This window comes from Ceratotherium simum, chromosome 15 (assembly GCF_057802395.1).
Source record: "Ceratotherium simum simum isolate JZ-2026a chromosome 15, ASM5780239v1, whole genome shotgun sequence".
In the NCBI taxonomy this organism is placed as follows: domain Eukaryota; kingdom Metazoa; phylum Chordata; class Mammalia; order Perissodactyla; family Rhinocerotidae; genus Ceratotherium; species Ceratotherium simum.
Genome location: NC_141914.1, coordinates 24,941,713 through 24,962,522, shown reverse-complemented (window position 1 = coordinate 24,962,522; position 20,810 = coordinate 24,941,713). Strand labels below are relative to the sequence as shown.

The window sequence follows — 20,810 nt, the reverse complement described above, 5'->3', positions numbered from 1 at the left end:
TGTCATTTATGTTAACACATAATGGGCTTGTTATTGATGTTTTTGAATGAATTAATATTTCTTAATTTTAACTTCTAATACAGTAAATATTGACAGCAATAACTCCCAAACAAAAGTTCTTTGGGACCCTCAATAATTTTTGGGAGCATAAAGGGACCCTGAGACCAAAATGTTTGAGAGCTGCTGAGCTAAATGGTAGAGGGCAGCTGGGTGTTCCGAGAATACTAGTTACTCAGGAATCAGACATGAGCCGATGGACAGGCTTAAATTCATGTCATTCCTGATCCAGACATCCGCAGTCTGTTCCAAGGCGTGAGTTGCATAGGATGAGAGATTCCTTTGGAGCTGTGGAAATACCTTCTCTCCCCTGGAGGAGAGGGACTGGTCTGGGCATCACCTTGCTATCATTTTTTAGAGGTACACACCAAGTACCGCTCTTGACGCTCCCTAGGGGTCAGCAGCAGCGCTGCTAAGTCCTGTTGGCAATGTGAACACAGTCTATGGAGCCTGGTTCAAATCGCAGTCCAGATTCCTTAAGACAATTGCAGCCCCGGAGTTCCCCATCCATCTGCTGTCTGGGCTTGTTCCCACTCCAGAGATCATAAACAGGCTTCTTCAGCTTGAGGAGGGAGCTGGGTCTCAGGAAGCAAGTGTCCCATGAGCCCTGGGTGGTAATCCCAGGCCAGATGTGCCAAGGGGTGAGTGCCATTCCAGGCCAGATGTGGAGTTGCGGGTGTGCCCAGCCCCTCCAAGGGCTCAGCTCTACACTCAACAGCATCCTCCCTTTGCTGCCCATTCAGATTGGAATCTGCAGCTCTGAACAAGTCAAAACCTGTGAGCTTCCACCCCTGGTTTCCCCGGGACTCCATTGAGAGCCTCTGCAGCTGGCAGCCAGAGGTTTCAAAGGTCACCTCGGCTGGGCGAATTAGAACAACAGATCTCCCTGACCGGGTGAAGTTGGCCGCCGGGCGAAGGCAAGTTGCAACATCTGTGAGCAGAGTCAGACAAACGCCCCTTAACTTTCTCAGTCTGGCTCTGGGCTCTGCAGCGCCCCTGGCTCTCCTTCACTGTCTTCCTTCTCTGACGGACCTTGGACAGGAATCTCTGCAGCACAGTGGCAAAGCGTGGCTGCCCAGGCGTCCCGACTCGTGGGAGAGCTGCCCGGGGAGGAGGCCACGGTAAGGCGTGTCCATTCTCTGGTGTGTGGCCCTGCCCCACTGTTTGCTCCCGTGGGTCACAGCAAGTCAGCGTGGCACAGCCCATAGCCGAGGAGCAGCCCGCGCCTGGATTAGGAACGATTAGGGAATTTGTCAGGATTTGAGTCCACTGCTGAGAGAGGATTAAGGTGGGGAGAGTGGAGCTGTCACTGTCTGGGCTATTTGCACCTGGGCGGTTTCGCTGCTGGACGTGTGGGTTCGCTGCTGACTGCCAGGGAGCTCTTCCCTATAGGGAAGGTATGGTATCGCCAGGATGCGCTGCTGCCTGACCAGGTGCTCAAAGACGATGATCATTTTAAATGTATGCATGTTGGGTAGGGAGGGAGACAACTGGTTTCTCTAAACTTGTTCTGCCATATAACTTGATTTTTAACTTTCTTCTGAGTCTTTTTGCCTCAGAGTTGCACTCTCTTTTGGCCGTAGTTGAAAGTGTTCCTTTCTGGGTTCAAGAGACAATTTAAAGTGCTTTTGATCAAATTAATGTCTAATTAACTCAGTGCTGCTTTGAATGATTAATAAATTCTGTTACTTATGAAAACCTTATTTGGAAGTGAGCTTGGCCCAAACATCGTGGGGTGGGGGGGTGCTGCTTCCAGCCCTCAGACGAGTGCTTTTTGACCCCTCTCCTCCATTCCTTCTCTTTTTACTTCTCTGTCCTTTGATCTAGGGTTCACTGGTATTGAATGAAACCCCCTAGCGGGGGTGTGTGTTTTATTCCAGCCACTGAGCACTGCTCTGCCGATAGAAAATTTATTGCAGAATTTATCCAGGCCCTCTGGTGTTCTCGATTGGAATGTGGTCACCGGCTGGACAAGGGATTAGAAGGGAACAAGGAGGGTTTGGTTTGATTTATTATTATTATTTTTTTGATAGAGCATTCCAAGTATGTCACTAACCATTAATTGGCAGTGTGGATGGAATCTGTTTATACTGCTGATGGCAGTGGGCGGGGCGATGGGCTGAGCAGAGATGTTTGGTGTGCTGGCCGGCCTGGGCGCTGGTCCTGCCCGCGTGATAGTTAAGTAACTGTCCCCCACCTCCACCGCCTCACAGGGGACTGGATGTCTCCTGGCTGTATGGACTTGCCTGTTCCTTGTCTAAGGTGAAGCCAGACCCCTCCTATGGACGGATGACTTCTGTCTTCTGTGTTCTTGAGGCCAAGCATGTTCCTTTTGATGTTAGCATCTGGGGCCTTCAGGAGATTTAGATGGACCTCAGAGGGTCTTGGATCAAGAGGATTTGTAGAGAGGGTCCTGAGCCTGATGTCACCACTCCTAGTGTCCAGCTCCCCGGAAAGCAGAGGTGGAAGAGTCTCGTGTCTTCCCAAGCCAGGCCGGGGAGCAGAGGGGAGGCGCATCCTTTCCCCCCTTCCTCTGTGCAACTCCCAAGCCTCTGCCTATTGCCTCTCCCTTTACCGGGGATAGCAGGAAACCCTCGTCTGGGTCATGGGGCCTCCAGGAAGCCCACAGGATATGACTGCGATCAGACTCTGGTTTGCTTTCCACTTCTTAGTCGTGTGACCTTGGGCAAGTGTAGTTGGCTTTCTGAGCCTCGATGTCCTCATTTGTGAAAGGAGCATAATCAGACCTGCCTTGCAGGACTGTGGGGACCCAGTGAGATTAGTGCCCAGCACGATGTCGGGGGCACACACCTTGCCCATTAAATGGGCTGCTGGAATGGACACGACAGTGCTGCGGGAGCCTGCCTGTGAGCCTCAGGCCCTCCTTCCCCACCTTGTCCCCAACTTCCATCTGCCTCCTACGGCTGTTATACAGTAATCCCACTCAGATGCCCTTGCCCTGAGGATAATCATGCTGGCCTGGGCACCTTGTTGTCCTTGGTGAAAAGGGTCTGTCCTCAGTGAAAAGGGTCTGTCCTCAGGGCGAGGAAACTGATTTCCCTTCAGCAGCTGGATGATGATGAGGATGTTGACAGCTACCGTGTATTGACTGCCTGTTATGCTGCACATTGTGTTTTATATACACTCTCATTCACATCCTCCCTTCAGCCTTGTGAGGTTGATACTCTCATTCCCATTTTACAGAAAAGGAAACTGAGGCCAAGAGAGTTGAAGTCCTTTGCTCAGCCCACCGCTGGAAAGTAGCAGTGCCCCTGGATTGGTGGCAGGGTCTGACCCTTGTGATACCTGCCCCCACCTCCTCCCCACCCCCACTGCTGGCTGCACCTCACCTCGGTGGCAGTGGAGGAGGGCAGAGGGAGCGGTGTCCTCCTGGGCTATGGTCCTGGGTAGCTCTGCAGGCAGCTCTGCCCCCATTCCTTCCCTATCCTCATGTTACTACACTCGCCCCACTCACATGTAATTGTTCACTGCGGTATCCCTTGCAGCTAGCTTGGCACATTAGGTACATGCTGAATCTATATATTTGAATTGAGTGAATGAATACATCCTGATTCTTGCCATTAAAATTATATCACAATTACTTTGAAATGCTTCTGAAAACACACACATAAACACAATGATATAAATATAGCAAAACGTTAATTATTGAATCTAAGTGGCGGGTATTTGAGGTGCTCATTTTATCATTCTTTCTACTTTTCTGTATGTTTGCAATTTTCCATAACAAAACTTATTTTTAGTTTAAAATTTCTATATCATTAAATTCCTATCATTATTTTCCTTGTAAATATATACACTCATATAACTGCCTGATATTTTACTGTCTTTAACCAATTAGCACTGTTAGATATGGGGGTATTTTTTCTATTTCTATTTAACTGGACTATTTTTCTATTTCTTTTGCTATAAGTGATGTGATTAGCATTCTTCTATATAAATTTTGGGCTGCATCTCTGATTCTTTCCCAATAATACATTTCTAAATGTAGGATTACTGGGGAAAGAGATGGACATTTTGTTCAGAATCTTTTTGCCAAATCACTTTCCAGAAAGATTGTACCAGTTTATATCCCCCTAGCAGGGTATGGGTGTGCCCACCTCACCACAGTCTCACCAGCATTGTATGTTATCTTTCTTTTTAAATGTGATTTTGGTTAGTTTTTTTAAGATAATAGCTTGGGGTTTTTTTGTGTGTGTGTGTGAGGAAGATCAGCCATGAGCTAACATCCATGCCAATCCTCCTCTTTTCACTGAAGACCGGCCCTGAGCTAACATCTATTCCCAACTCTCCTCCTTTTTTTTCCCTTTTTCTCCCCAAAGCCCCAGTAGATAGTTGTATGTCATAGTTGCACATCCTTCTAGTTGTTGTATGTGGGACGCCGCCTCAGCATGGCCGGACAAGTGGTGCATCGGTACACGCCCGGGATCCGAACCCCGGGCCACCAGTAGCAGAGCACACGCACTTAACCGCTAAGCCATGGGGCTGGCCTGATAATAGCTTGTTTTTAATTTGCACTCTTAGATTCTTACTGAGGCTAGGCAGTGTCCATTTGTTTAGTGATCATTTTTCTGTCTTCTGTGAACCATCCAAGTCATAGCCTCTGCCCAGTGATCTATCTGGCTGTTTTCTTCTTATATGTAAAGTGTTCTAGTCCTTTGTTTTCGTTGCAAACATTTTATCACAGGTTATCATCCATCTTTTAATGTTGTCGGTGGTATGTTTGGCATACAGAAAATCTTAATTTTATATGTATGTGATAGCAGCTCTCAACTTTCTCCTTGTTACCCCAACCTCAGACCCCCTACCCACCAGCCAACTCTGACTGCTTACGGGAGGCAAGAGGGCCCAGTGGTTAAGAATAGGGACCCTGGCACCAGATGCCTGGGTTCGAATGCCAGTTCTGCCCCCTACTCAATGCCATGACCTTGGGCAAGTTTCTTAATCTCATTGCACCTCGGTTTCTAATCCATAAAATGGGGATGATGAGATTATCTGTCACATGGTGTTGTGAGGAACAGATGAGCTATTATTTATACAGTGCTTAGAACAGTTTCTGGCATACAGTAAGTGCTACCTAAGCGTCACTTTTATTTGTTACCTATTGCAGTGAACCTGTGAGGCTTATCATTTGGAAAGGATTGTGTTTGCAAAGCTAATACCTTATCAGTGAAAGAGAAAGCTGGATTTGTCAAGCAGGGAACATGGCCTGTTATAAACAAATCTAGATCTTTGTTACTTTAACTTGAACTTCAAAATATATCTCCATTTTATTTTTGTTAGATATTATTAAATTTAAATAAACTAATTACATGCCCCAGACACCACTACTCACTTGTGTCAACTTACCCAGCTCACAGGATGAGAGTTAAGTGTATAACTGAAGATCCCAAGAAAGTGAACAGAAAAATAAAAGCTAGGAATACTGTTCCTCTTCGGTTTAGTAGATGTTTGTCACATGCCTGCAATAGGCATGGCACCATGGATTCCATGGAGAGTGAGATGTGGTCCCCAGCCTGGAGCCATTCCAGCCTGGTGAGGCTTCCACCTGTACAAGGAACCCAGAGCGGGGGTACTTAGGATGTATTCCAGGTGGTGGCCGTGGGTGTCCAGTGACCTTGGCTGGGATCTGACCACCCAGCTTCTCTTGCCTGCTGCCTGTTTTCCCAGCCTGGTTCTTTAGCCTTTCCAGTGGATTTGGAGTGCTCCCTCCCACCCCCATCTTTCTAACGGGACCCTTCTCCATTTATGAGAGCCAGAGTCAGTTTCTGTAGCTTGGACCTAGGACTCAGATTCGTCCCTATTACTAATCCCACTTCTGGAATCAATCCTAAGGAAGTCCCTTTGTTCTAGCCAACCATTCCTGTCCCCATCGCCATCTTGTCTAGTCTCAATGGGGCCCTGGACCAGGAGTCAGGAACCTGAGGGATTCTTGCCAGGGATGCCATCACTTGCTTGTCTCTTTGGGTGAGTGACTTACCCTCTCCGGGGCCTCAGTTTTAAATGGAGGAGTTGGCCTGGATAATCTTGAAATGCTCCCTTCTCTGACCTTCTATGACTTAGGGGCTTTTCACAGTCTCGTCCCCAGAAGTGGGATGTCCTCCCTGGCCTTGCTTCCTTCCCTTCATTCACCCACACGCTCTCACCTCACCTCACCCAGGATCCTTGCTGTACTAACCCCAAACTCTTTCCTTTCTTGGAGATGCATCCCATTTTTCTTTAGCCTCTGAGCTCTTGCAGTTCATGCAAAAGCAGCTTTTACTTTCTACCATCGGTACCTAGTGTTGATGTTGATTCTGAAGGGTCGGTGACTATTAAGTACCGATTCTAGATACCCATTGTAAAAACTCTGAGAACCCTCTGGTTTCTCTGTTCTTGCCCCAGCTGCCCCTTTCCTAAAAGTTCTCCATGGAGTTTTGGGGAGGGCAGGGTGTGGTCTTGGGAGCTGGCATCTGGGGCAGGCAAGGCCTCGCCCCGGCAGCCTTTTGTGGGAGACACAGAGCCTCTTGTTCCCAGAGAGGAGCTCCAGGTGGATCCTGACCTAACGGGGCTCCCCGTAAAACTCACAGCACCGGGGCCACCCCAGCACACAGGGCACACTGCTGCCTGCAGGGAGGCAGGGCTGTACTCTGTCTCATCTGACCTGGCCTTCCTTCCTGTTTGCAGACCATGGGGGATGTGAAGCTGGCTGCCTCAACACACGTTTCCAAAACCTCCCTCAGTGCGGATCACTCAAGAGTCGGCTCCATGCCTCTGACCGAGGCCCCTGCTTTCATTTTGCCCCCTCGGAACCTCTGCATCAAAGGAGGAGCCACTGCCAAGTTCGAAGGGAGGGTAAGAAGCGTGGCTGGATGGGAGGCTTGGGGGAGATGGGGCGGGGGTCGTCACTCCTTGAGCCTTCTCTTCAGCAGGCTGGATCTGGCAGAAGGCCTGGTTTTCTTTTGGACCCACATATAAAGGGAATATATACCAATTTTCCCTATTTCTTTTGTTTTTGGTTGACTTTGGTCTGTGTTGGAGAACTTGCGGGGGATGGGAAGGGACACTGAGCTGTTTTGCTGTTAATTTAGGTCGTGTTTTGAGTGTGTGCTACTTGACTATAGGAGAAGACATAGGCTGGTGGCAGGGAACCTACAGCTTGGGTTTCAATATGTGCCCTCAAATCTGGACGATTGAGAACTGACTGTAATTTTCCTCTTCCTCCCTGAAGGAATGTTTAGTTAACTGACCCTCTGTGTATCCACCTGGTACATCCAGAGCAGTGGGATGGGAGACAGGACCCCTTTTCAGTTCTGTAGCCTTTTGCTAATGAATACTGGTCTCTTGCCCTTACTGGGCCTCCATTTCTTCTTCTGCAAATGGGCAGGATAATTCCTTGTCCACCTTGTACTAAAAAGAGGAAGATCAGAACATTGAAGAAGAGCTGTAAGACTATCTGAGGTTATGCCCAATTGGAGAGACTTCGTAACCGGCTGGCTCAGGCCACCAGGAAGTCACATCAACCTGATGTGGAGATGCATGTGGAAAACAGGGAGATTTGCAAGTAATATTTGTGCTGGGATTAAACGTGGAGGAGCTACCCCAGGAAGAGCTTTAGAAGCTAAAAGGCTTTGATCTGAGCAAAAGACAACAGAGGCGCTGAGGAGTTCGTAGGCTGCACTATGAATCTACAGTGTAAGAGCAGGCCCCTGAAAGCTTGTGGAAGGAGGAGGTCGAGTGCATCACTCTTCTTGGGTGGCACTGGGCCTTGCCTTTGTTTAAGTGGCACGTTTGGCTGCATGGTCATCTGGAGAGTGTACAGGGGCTGCACTGCAGTGTGTGCTCTGCACAGGCTTGTCTAGTTAAGACTGTTTGCTGGTGGGTGTGACGTAACAATCCTTGTTGTATCTTCTACCTGAAGAAGATTGTGGGGGAATGTTGGTGATGTTGCGAAGGCGTCTGTTTCTTCTCTCTGGGCACTACCAGGATGAGGGCTCTTTTCTGTTGCCCTGACTATGGTCCCCCCATCCCCACATCCCCACAGTTGGCAGGAAAGAAGCAACAGGAAGAATCCCTGGGGATTTAGAAGTGGCTTAGACAGCCATTAAAAAGGGATGAAGTACTGATGCACACTATGACATGGACGAATGCTGAAAACATTCTGCCAAGTGAAAGAAGCCAGACACAAAAGGCCACATATTGAATGACCCCATGTATACGAAATGTCTAGAATAGGCAAACCTATAGAGACAGAAAGTAGATTAGTAGTTGCCAGGGGCTGGGGAGGAGGAGTAGGGAGTGACTGCTAATGGGTACAGGGTTTCTTTTTGGGATGATGAAAATCTTCTGAAATGTGAAGGTTGCACAACTTTGTGAATACATTATAAAACTCTGAATTTATACTTAAAAAATTAAAAATTAAAAATTAACTTTAAAAAAATGGCTTAGCAAAACTAATCTCATTTTCATACCCACCCTCCTGCCCTACTGCCTGTGAGAGATGAACTCCTGCCTCAAACTGAGACAAACATGGAGAGGAAATGATGAGTTGGCTTACTTATAGCGTGATGATGCTTTGCTTCCTTTGCTGACTTTGGAGGTCGTGAGGGAGCTACGCCTTTGAGTTATTTGTTCTGGAACCTTCGTAGAAGGAACACTGGCCCGGGAGTTAGCACACTGGAGTGGTTTGTTGCACAGTCATCCTCTGGTTGGCAGGTCCTACCTTCTATGGACCTAGGGTTCCTTATCTTAGAAGAAACAACTAGTTGTTTCTGTATTTCTGGCTTACAGAGATGTGAAAAGAAAATGAGTTGAAGAACAAAATGGTAAATGCACTTCATAAAGTTAAAAAGTGTAGTAATACAGTGTTGTTTTTAATGAGGTGAAATTCACGTAATATAAATTTAACCATCTTAAAGTGCATGCCATTCAATGGCATTTAATACATTCACTGTGTTGACTGCAGTATTCTTAAAGTATAGCATTCTCTATGTGAGAATTTTACTTTGCTTATATTGATGAAATAGTTGACTTTGTCTATTACATGTGGACTATATGTCAAAATGAATGTGTTCCTTAAAAGTTAGCCTGCAGAGCTGTGCTACCACTTATCACCTGCCTGGAATTAACCCTGAAGAACACCTTGACCGCATGCTGGTGTGTAGTGGACACGGAAGGAAGACAATTGCAGAGAGATGTTAGATGGAGTGTCTGGCTCCATCTGAGAACTTGCAGAGAAACGCAGAGGGAGAGGCTGCCACAGAAAGTACTCTGTAACTAGCATGCTGCATGCATGTATTATCACTATAGCAAAGGACACAAGGGAACTGTTTGCATCAGGGAAGGGCCGCCTCAAATGATTCCAGAATGAGGAAGCTGGTTGTTTTGATACCAGAGATGAAGTTGGATAGGGGGTGTTCCTGACCTGGTGCCCTCAGAGAAGGGAAGAATAAGGTGGTGTTAACCTGGAGGGACACGGGCTTTGAGCAGGAGTTGCTAGTTGTAAAAGACTGAGCTCCAAACGGAGTCAGCCCCTGGTCGTAGTCAGTAGTTCTCTCCCTCTAGGGCCTGTTAGCCTTCTCTGCTATGGCTACGTGACCCTGCCTCCCTTCTAGGTCTTGGGACGTCCTGTTCTAGATGTTCATTCTGCATCAAACCAGTCCTGGCATCAGTTTCACAGTGACCTTCGGACCTCAGCTCTCCAGTAACTGGGCTCTTGCAGAATCTCTTATGAGTAAGAAACTTTTAAAAATTAAGCCTTCAGGGGCCGGCCCGGTGGCGTAGGGATTAAGTTCATGCACTCCACTTCGGCAGCCCGGGTTCGCGTGCACCGACACACCGCTTGTCAAGCCATACTGTGGCGGCGTCCACAGTATATAAAAGTAGAGGAAAATGGGCACAGATGTTAGCCCAGAGCCAATCTTCCTCAGCAAAAAAAGAGGAGGATTGGCATCGGATGTTAGCTCAGGGCTAATCTTCCTCACCAAAAAAAAAAAAAAATAATAAGCCTTCAAGCTCCTTCTTAGGCCCAGGCTGGTGCCCCTCCCAGCCATCAGAAACCCTTCTCTTCCTTGTAGCAGCCCTCAGGAGCTCTGCCTGCTTTCGTCCTCTCTTTAAAGTGGCCACCACCAACTTGAGCCCTAAAGCCTGAGTGTGGAGGGTACCAGGGTGTCCTCGCTTCTTCTGAAGGGGGCGCAGGGACCCGCCCATCACTATAGAAATACAGTGGACCCCACGGATGTGGGAAAGTTATAAAGGATTGTTTCTACTGCCTTCTGAAGCTGGTAATTAGAAGTTGGTTCAAACTTGTGCTTTCTGTTTTTATTCCTGAAAGAGGTCAAAACTGTTGCCTGCTCTGCCCCCATTTCCTTTTTAGGCCTATTTTTAGGCCAAGGACTTAATGAACCCCTTCCTCCAATAAAGCCCCACTTTCTATCAAGAAGACTTGGGTGATGTTAAGGTGGGACCGCAGCTGCCCCTCGTGGTTCACGTCTTTTTCTGAGAAGCTCCAGACTCTGAGATGTTCAGCTCTGTCTCAGTCCATCATGTCCATTAGGGCTTTTCTGCTTGTGACAGATACTTTGGACAGCAAACACATAACCCCTTACCAGTCCCCTTTGCCTTTGCCCTTTTCTATTTTAGAAGCCACTGTGGAGGCTTCCTTCGCAACTAAGAGTGGACACATTCTGGCTAAAGTCTGCTATGGAGTTTCTGGGAAAGCTCTTGCTTTTCTGATTTAAAAAACAAAAAAGACATCGCTGATGCTCTCATATTCCACTCCTCCACTGCTTCCTGCTTTAAATGCAGATGTGATGCCTGGTGGTCAGGCAGCCATATTAAAAGAAGAGGCAACAAGCTAGAACACTAAGGATTGGTTGGGGTGGGCATAGATGGGCGTACAGTAGTAGAGGGAGCATAAGGATCAGCTAAGACACAAAAATCCTGAGGCTTAAAGACTTTCTCAGATAGGATCTTTGGCTGTGGTTATCCACACAGGAAATTTTACAAAAAGTATTCCTAACTGATAACCACCTAATAAGATGCATGTGGAGATACTTCTCTTTAAATGATGGGAATAAATAGGGGAGAAGACAGCATGGAGAACTAAAAAACTCTTTCTGACCCTTACCAAATCTACCGACAGTGAGGGAAATTCCTTGTTTTGAGTTGAATGTGGCCCTGCAGTTAAAACATTCTAGAAGAATTCCTTCCTCCCTGGCTATGGCCATCTGTCTTGAACCGACAGGGTCTGGGGTGTATGAGAGGAAGTTGCCCATATGGGGTTAAGTGGTGAGTTAATGTCATTGTAGAACAACTACTATTTGATCAGGGTCTGCTGGTTAGGCCAAAGCTACCTCCCTTTTTTTTGGCTCTGCCAGCCCAAATCTTGAGGAGATTATACTTTTAGGAACTCATAAAATTTTGTGTCTGTTTCTCATCAGTACCACCTTTAGACCCAGGCAACTTGAGCCCACATTCTAGAAACCGCTGTTCCTTCGTCTGGCTATATCCTTGCCTCAGAGCAGGGGGTCTGTCTGCCTAAAGGTTATGCCCATTAGAGCCACATCATCCTCTATGATCTGGGTACCCAGGACCCCAGAATTCTCTACCAAATAGCCCTGGGCCCACTTCTGAGGCATGTGTGGGCCTCTTCCCATGAGAAGTCATTGCTAGGCCTGAGTGGGGTGATGAAGGGCAAACTGTTTGCTTTGGGGGCCGGGAAGGTAGATGTAATTCAGCTGAGGGATTCCGTTGTCTGCCGCATGAGAAGGAGGACCCCCACAATGCAGGATGCAGCTGGGGTGGAAGGGTAGTACACTGGAGGTGCCACTGCCCGGTGAGCATTGCTGGGCCCAGGCACGGGGGCCTCCATGTATAGCTAGCCAGGCCCACCAATGCCAGGGCTGACTGGAACTCCTCCAGCTGTTCTAATGCCTGTGCGGGCAGCCAAAGTGCCAATGGACCACCTCCCCGAACAGAGTCAAGTATGAAAGGAGCGAGGTGGTGGGAAAAACACTGAAATTACTGGAGATTTCTTCCCCTCTGCCCTGGAATTCATTCTTATCAGAAAAAGCAAACATGGTGATAGGCCCTGGCTGTGCTGTGAATCAAATGAGCTGATAATTTAGTGCCTTTTGAGAAGTACAGCCCAAATGAGGTTTCTGTCCAGACAGAGGGTCTCGGTGTTTACTGAAGGGGCTTCACAGTAAAGGGCTGACTTGGCCTCATCGAGGCATGTTTGTGTTTAACTGGTGGAGGGTGGGGGAAGGGAACATGAGAAGAGCTGACCCATGAAAGCACGAATAATTCCTCAATCCACTTTAGCCAATAGTGAGTATCCTTCTCCCGATACCTTCTTCCCAGATCACTTCTAACTCAGAAGCTCTCAGCCACTTTGAGAGATTTGAAGGAAGTGTCTGGTCTGCCTTCTGTCCTTAGGAGTCCTAATGGTGTGGTTCTGGAGAAAAACATGTGCATATAAAACAGTAGGATATGACAGTGTATAATTAGGTGCTTGAAGTAGTTCAATAAAGAGTTTGTGCTTTAGGAATTTAGAAGAGATTAGGATGAGGTTTGGAGTGCCTTAAAAACTGATTTCCTACTTCCTGACTCTGTCTTTCCAGCTGGTTCTTCCTACTGCTACTGAAATGATCTTCCTAAAATGCCCATCTGACTGTGCCTCCCCCTGCTTACTATCCTTGAACCTGGCCTGAAGTTCTTCAGCACTGCCTGAAAGACCTTTATGATCACTCTCAGCTCTTCTGCACGGTCTCCTCGTCCGTTCCTTCCTCCAACACAGCAGAGTCCTGGCCCCGCTCACCTTAGCCCACACATACACGGTGCGGATACTTTGTTCCAGTATCACCTTAGTAAAGAGAAAGGGTAAACAAGAAGAGTATTTTATCTTCTCTATCGATTTGGGCTTAGGAATGGGGGCAGAGTGTGACAGGAAGGGAACTAGCATTTGTCAATGCCCTATTGGGGCCAGGCATGGAATCTTATCCTCAGGGTAAGGGAGCTTTATCCCCACTTTTTATAGAGGAAGAACCTGGGGGCTCAGAGTGATTACAAAACTTACTGAAGTTACGTCAGTTAGTGATGAAGGCAGTACTTTTGGGTCCAAATCTTGTATTCCTCTCACTATATGATGCCATCTCTTTCACATGTCTCATCTGGTTTCTTGAACTCAGGAAGTGTTTCTTATTCATCTTCGTGCCCCAGGAATAGCACAATGTCTGCCACATGATGGGTGCTCAATAAATGTTTGGTTCCCCCAAGAACCAAGGTGGTAGGGTCTAAGACTACACTTCTGGCCAGTCAAGTTTGTAAGCATTTGGTCCCATGCTTCTTATACGGTCCTGTCTCCCCTTACCCCATCCCACGCCCTGACCTCACTGTTCCCCACCCACACCCCTACATCCCTGCTACCTCCCCTTCCTCAGGCTATGCCTTTATCAAGAATGCCCTTTCTTCTCTCCATCACATCCAGCCCCAAGGTCTGATTTAAATTCTGCCTCCTTCAGACTACTTTCCTGAAGTATGTTTTCTTTTTAAAGCATTTTATTAGAGTACAGAAGAGCAATGGTAATAGGATGTGGAATATTCCCAATAATCACATAAGATCATTCATGACTAATAACTACAGGAAAGAGTTGACTACTTTGGCCTTTTAAAAATGTATTATTCATTAATCATCTCAGTGCCTATAACTTTGTTACAAAGAAAGAAATGATTTAATTGTTAAACTATTTTTAAAACAAATATTCAAATCACGTGAAAAAGTTTCTGTCTTGACCCTTACTTCCACTCTCCCTAAGTAGCCACTGTTAACAATTTGGGTATTGTTCCAGAATTGTTCTATGCAAATATAAGCATCTACTGCAAATGCTTTTATATACCCAAGTGGGCCCACATATATACACTGATCTGCAGCTTACACTTTTCACTTACCATCTTTTGTCATTTTTTTTCACATTAGCACATAGATCTACCTCATAGATCTAATCCTGAACTTTGTAACTCATAATTGCTCCCTCCTCCGAATTCCTATAATACTTGCACGTATGACTCATTTTTACTTTTTCTTACTTTACAGTTTTATCAGTTATTGTTTATTACCTTTTGCTTCCTCTATGAGAATGAATTGTTCAAAGTCTAGAGCTGCATTGTCTAAAAGGATAGCTACTAGCCACATGTGACTATTTAAATTTAAATTAAGATTAATTAAAATTAAATAAAATTAAAAATTCAGTTGCATTTTTAGTGCTCAGTAGCTACATGTGGCTAACAGCTACTGTGTAGGGCAGCACAGATTATTAAACATTTCTATCATCACAAAAATTGCTATTAGACAAAGCTGATCTAGAACACTTTTATGTTTAATTCTGTTCCAATATACCAGTGACCCACAGCTCAAAGATATATTGAAAATAGTTGTTCCACTCACAATGGAAATAAGACATTAAATTCTTGAGAATTTACTTAGGGCATAAGATTCATTCAAAGAAAAAGTAATCTCCTAATGAGAAAATCTTTGTCTTCCATTTTCATTGAAGAATGCTAATCTTGGTCTCCAAGCAAGCTTGAATGTGCTCCCCAAAATTCCACAGCTGTCTGTCCCAAGTGGCTCAGAAATTCTCATGCCAAGGAGGCTGGTGGTGGGCTGCCTGGGTGTATTTAGACAGTTTGTATCCTGAAGTATTCAAAGGAAAAGGAGCAGAATGGGAAATGATAGGACAAGTATTGCTGAAACTTTACAATTGTCAGCAGCTGGTGGCTGTTTCTGGTTCAGAGTGGCAGACTGAACAGACTTAACTCCTCCTCACTCCAAATATGCTATTACAGTGAACATAAAAAGGTTCAAAAGAGAATGAATTCAGAGCTATACTGAGAACAGGAGAGGGGACATTGGTGGATGAGCGATTTTCTTGGGATTTTATTGGAGAATGTATCAGCGCTATCCACCAGAATAGATAAGGGGTGAGGCTTCAGCAGAAGTGAGAGCCATATAGTTGAGGTTAAAGGATTTGGAGACTAGGAGTGGGCAGTAGGGCAGAAATCAGGTTGATTAAAGGAAGGACTGTTTACTAAATCTATATGGAGAAAACTGAAGCTCCTAGTGTAGATATTAACCAGTATCTCAGAAGAAAGTCTTTTTTACTTTGCCACAGAGTAGAAGTGCATGGACATGCTGTCTATCCAGTTGCTCCACGCCCAAACCCTCTAAGTGAAGCCTGACGGTAGACATGCACTCAGGTACATGGACCTTGCAGTGAGGCCCCTCATTCAGGAAGACAGGACTACAGCCAAGGGATGGAAAACCCACACCAGCTACCTACATTTGAAAACTAGTTCTTCAATCATAGATCAGGAACAGTTAATTCATAGCCATCAGATGTTTGAAGAAAATATTTACACAATATAATATTGCTATCAAGAAAATTATTGTTCTGTTTTTTAAATCAACCCATAGACAAAGTTCAATAGTGTTAGTTATAGTTACAGAATGGAAAGTAAACTCTTTAAGCCTTGGGGAGCCAAAAGTAAAGGAATGGTGAATGGTAAGGTGGAGGTAGGTTAAGACAGGAAAAGAAAACTATAGGGACACTAATGTCCTCATCTTACAAAGTAGGAAGTGAGGGAATACCATCTAAAATAGATGGATCAAAAACAGAGGTTTGAGTATATGACTTAAAACCATAATGACAGAGGTAAAAAATGGTCAGCTCATCAGCCATGTTTGGCACACGGACCTTTTGTGTGTGGCCAGTGGTGTTCTCAAAAAATTCAAGCTAAGATTTACAAATGGAAAGCTGACACATGCAATTCATTTCTGAATGGCTCTTCTCAAAAAATAAGATCTGGCAATGCTTCCACATGGTCACACTTGGTCAGTGGGTCCTACCCCCTGTGTCTAAGCATATCTTTGCCAGGTTGCTGTAGTCCCCCTCTTTGCTGATTGTCTCCCAACATAAGGGCAAGCATCTGTTGTCAGTTATGACTTTGCTTTTTCCCTAGCCATGTCTGTATTAATAGTGGGAAAGCAAAAGATGGGCAAGAAGGGCCTCACAACATTTCTTGCCCCTCCCACTTTCTGTTCTTGTGTTTCCTGCCCAGACTCTGTAGGCATTGAGTTTGTGACCTTACCCTAAATGTCTCATAGAAGATCTAAAAGTCAAAACAGGACTGGTGAGAGGGAGGCAGTGTAAGTCAGCAAAACTCCTTGCCGTTCATAGTGGGAATCCACTACGTGCTGTCTAAATTCTTCAATCAAGAAATGGACACAGAGCATATTATCTAGAATTACAGAGTTTAATGATAAGAAGAACAGAAAGTCATGTCAAAGAAGGTGATACTATTACAAGGAGGGGAAAGAGTTAAGAGGGAAAGAAACCTTTGGCCATTTCATACTCTCAACTTTTACCTTTTACTGTATACACATTCTTATTGCTTGAGTTTTTTAACAGCAGACAGGAATTACTTCTGTAATTTCTAAAAAGCATGATAAAAATGCCTGTAAAAAGACTTGGTATATTTGAGTTCAATGTCCAGATTCTATTTGATAAATGGTCAAAGATGAATACACACAGTTTACATTGAGAGAAACATAGACAAAGTCTGGGCGTAGAAAAATGTGTAGCACTGTGTCAAAATACATTATACAACCCTGGGAGCAATTAAACAGATGGAAATTAAAATACCTTTAAGGTATTTATGTACCTGAAAAACTAGCACAATAAAATATGCCAAGAGTCCACTGTTGGGGCTGTGAGGAAACAGGTGAACTTTTCGTTTGCTGGGAGCCCTGATTGCTGGTTCAGCCTTCCTGGGGCTCGCACTGGCAGAATGTTATGGGGCAATAGAACCATTGATATGCTTTGCCAAGAATCCAGCTTTTAACACTATAACTTAACTCTTAAGGGAGAAGGAAAAAAGTAGTTGGTATAAAGATGTTCAGAGCACTAGTTAAAATAACAAGAAAGGAACTAGTTTTTGCTCAAAAGGAGATAATTAAACAAACACATCAATATGGCAGATATTACGTAATCACATACTTGTCATTTTTGGGAGCTACATCCATAAATGGAAATGTGTGTGAATACTATAAAGTAAAAGAGAAGTAGAGCAAGGACACTGTGCACAGTCTGATCACCGCCACATAACACATCTACATGTTCACTACCTAAAATTAGAAGAGGATTGGGAACCATGTAAATAGAATTATTTTTTTATTGTAAGTTCTTTAAGTGTCTGTATTTTTAAAATTTTGCGGTGATAGTTTACCTATCAGGGAAGAGAAGGCTGGTGCTATCTAGATACATCTGTCTCCCTACTAATAAGGAATTTAGGTTCCTATTATTTTAACTTGTTTACAACTATCTGGACTGTCTGCCTTGAAATGGAAACTAAGCTGTGTGGCAAAATGAGCAACGAGAGATGGAGAGACCAGATTAGGCTTTTCTTCCTCTAACTGTATGCTCACAGTGGCCCGAGGGACAAGGTATGAAGTGTCAGGTTTGGCATTCGTCAGTGGGGATCTACGTAGGCATGGGAAATATCACTAAGGTCTGGATGATTTTTTCACATAGATACAATTTCTACAGAACCCAAGATGTTCACATTCCTTATAATAAGCAACTTCCTTCCAGCTTTAAATGAAGTTAATAATTAAGACACTACTTTTTAAAAAACTGGCCAACATGAGTTGAGTTTCCTCTGTGCTTCAGACACTGGGACTATGAGGAAAGATAAAAAATGGTCCTCATCTTCAGGGATCTTGCAACTCATGGATTATCAATTTTGGTGGCAGAAAATTAAACTTTTCCTCTTCTCTGAAGCCTTTTCTAGCCATTCCAGCCCACTGTATTCTTTTTGGTTGCCACATTCTAGGAGGATTATATTCTGCACTCTAAAATTTAGAATTTAATTAGATGATTAACATAACATGTTGTGGAAAGAGCGCTGGATTTGGATTCCAGTTCCTATGAAGTTGCCTTCAAACTTTCAACAAACCACTAAACCTTCCCAAGTCTCAGATTTCTTCTTATAAAATCACGATTTAGATCACCCTTAAGGTCCTTTGAGATCTGAAATTCTCTGATTTATATATTGTAGTCTGTGTTCCTTATTTCACATATCTTAATGCACCTTAGTCTCAGCTCCTGGTAGGTGCCCAGTAAAGAGAAATTATTTGGTCAGTCTGTGAATTTTCTAAATTTTAATCTCTTGCATCGTTATAAGGTAAATTTCAAGTGTTTGGACCTGATTCATTCAACTAATGTTCACTGAGCACTTTACCACAAGCCGGGTACTATGTTAGTAGTTTAGAACTGGAAGTGTTTAAGGGGGGCTAGACTGTCATTTGTGAGGACTGTGGTATTTGGGACCTACAAATCAGGTTGCGAGTTGGGCCAAATACTCTTGACAGTTGTTCCTATCTCTAACATTTTATTGTTTTATGTATTCAGTTCCAACATCTTGGTATTGGAGTTTTCTTTGTATTATGTTCTGATCACCTCTTATTTTTAATAATATACCTTACCTTTGTGTAGCATTTTATGGTGTACAAAGCCCTTCTAGGTTTGTTAGAGGTTAGAAAGTGCTAATTACCCCATCTCCCATTTCTAAGCACTTGGGAGAAGATATGCAGAATTAAATGGAATGAAATATATGAATGGAGGCCCAGTGACTCCCAGAGCACAGCGGTCTTGGGGAGAACTAGATGGAAGAACGAGGCCAGGCTTCTGATCACCTTCCCTGAGTTAAGTCTGCCCATCCACTAGTGGGCAGCAGAGCTGAAGAGTGGCTGGCCTCTCCCGGGGGTGAGATCTTGCCCAGGGGCTGGGCTAACCTGCCAGGGCTCCCAGGTGCTCCTCCCTCAGCCACTTCCAAGCTTCATCTTCTGTGAGGTTCTTCTCTGAGCATTTCTTCTCGGCCCAGAAGCCTTCTGTGGTTTTGAGTCCAGGCTCCCTGCCCGGCATTCGGAGTTCTCCACCGTGTAGGGCGAGTCCCCAGGACCAGGGCTCTTCCCGACTGCCCGACGAGCTGGTCTCCACCGTCCCTGAGCAGGTCCTGGGCTTTGCCCCTCTGACTTGTCATCTTTCTGCCTGGAGTCCAGACCCCAAATCTATGAGAGTGCCACCCGGGCTCTTCCAAATGTCACTTCTACCAGGGAACCTGTCCTGTTTCCCCTTGCCGGTAATGGTCGCCTCCCTCTGGAATCGACTGGGGCTTTCTTATACTACATATCTTTGGTTTTATGTTCTGGTTATTTCTGTGCTTGTCCCTAGAATGAGAGCCTCTTGAGGGTGATTTCTTACTCATTTTTGTGTTCTCCACAGCATCTAGGACGGTGTCCTGCCCATGGGAGGTATTCAGTAAGGCCTGGTTAGGTTGTAGCTGACAAGGGTGGATTTAAATGCATTGGGGCGCTGCAGTCAGCCTGGTGATGCTGAAAACGCCATCCTTTGCAAACGTCTTTGCTTGACAGTATGCTGATTATCGTGGCGAGCTGGCTTGTTTACATCCAAGCGCTTGACACGAGAGGGAGAGCTGGGCTGGCAGTCATGTGCTTGGGTCCTTGCCTCTAACTCACTCTGACCCCTGGGCTTTAGTTTTCTCATCTATAAATGAGGTCAGACCAGATGACTCTGATGTCTCTTCCTGCTCTAACATTCCATGATTTCATAAAAACAAAATTTAAACAACATTTTGGAGTAGAGACCCAGTGATTATATATATTAGTATACCCACCACCAGCTGACCCCCAGTGCTACATGAAATTGTGACACTCAGGAAGGCTGACTTGAGTTGGGTGATTTTCAGGTTAATTCAGTTCAGCAAACATTAGCTAGATGCAGGATTTTTGGTATACTTGGGATAAAAAGATACCAGAGAGGACCAAGAAACTGTCCCTACATTCAGTTCAAGGATTCATAGTCTCAAATGGCTGAGGCTGTGAATCCACCCCTCCACACCCATTCCACACACGCCAGCCTTGAGTGCTGGGATGCTGTCTAGGAAGGTAGGACCATGTGTTGGATCTGATGGTTCCTTCAAGTTTGATCTCTGTCCCCTGCCTCTGCTCAAGAGCACTCTGAAATGAACGGGGGTGTGTTCACAGTGATGGTGCATAGGTACCTGTGTCCTGACAGAGCCGGCTGAGGGGTGGTGAGGGTGAGAAATAGACTCACTCATCTTCTCTCATTTGGTGACATGCTGAGTCCTTGAGCACCTCCTCTGAGCGATGCAGGTCTGTCCCTCTCAGAAAACTCCAGCAGGATGTAGGGCGGGCTAAGGTGGTGGGAGCAGGGTGGGGGCCTGTTGAGTGCTGGAGTTTAGATGGCAGGCACAAGGCCTGGGAGGGAGGGTTGTCTGTGAAGTGTGAAGGACTTGGCTCACCCAGCCCCCAAACCTGGGAAGCCTGACAGGGGAGTGAAAAGTGAGCCTGGAAGAGTTGGAGCCAGGAAGGCAAGGAAAAGCAAATCAAATCTGGATCCTGATTTAAAAGGCATTAGGCTGAGGGAGCCAGGCACCTGAACATACTTTCCACAGCCTGTCATGCTGGGCTTGCTTCATCCCTGAGCAGGGAGGGGAAGTTGAGGCCATGGAGACTGGTTCCCTGGGCTACAGCCCCCACAGCAAGGCTGCTCAGGGGCAGACACCACCCCATCAAGTGCCATACTCTGTCGGGCTGGAAGACGGGGAGACCTGCTGCAGTTGAGTCCAGAAAGGAGAGGGGCGACACTGGTTTCTGG

General features: G+C 45.6%; 1 protein-coding gene across 1 annotated transcript in view; it reads left to right on the top strand.

Moving 5' to 3' along the window:
* Positions 1–20,810, top strand: part of MYLK (myosin light chain kinase) — a 264,120-nt gene that overhangs the window by 82,571 nt on the left and 160,739 nt on the right. Inside the window, exon 2 of the mRNA XM_087439713.1 lies at positions 6,742–6,909. Coding sequence (XP_087295839.1) covers positions 6,745–6,909 — 165 coding nt within the window. The 5' untranslated portion in view covers positions 6,742–6,744. The remainder of the gene's footprint in view (positions 1–6,741; positions 6,910–20,810) is intronic.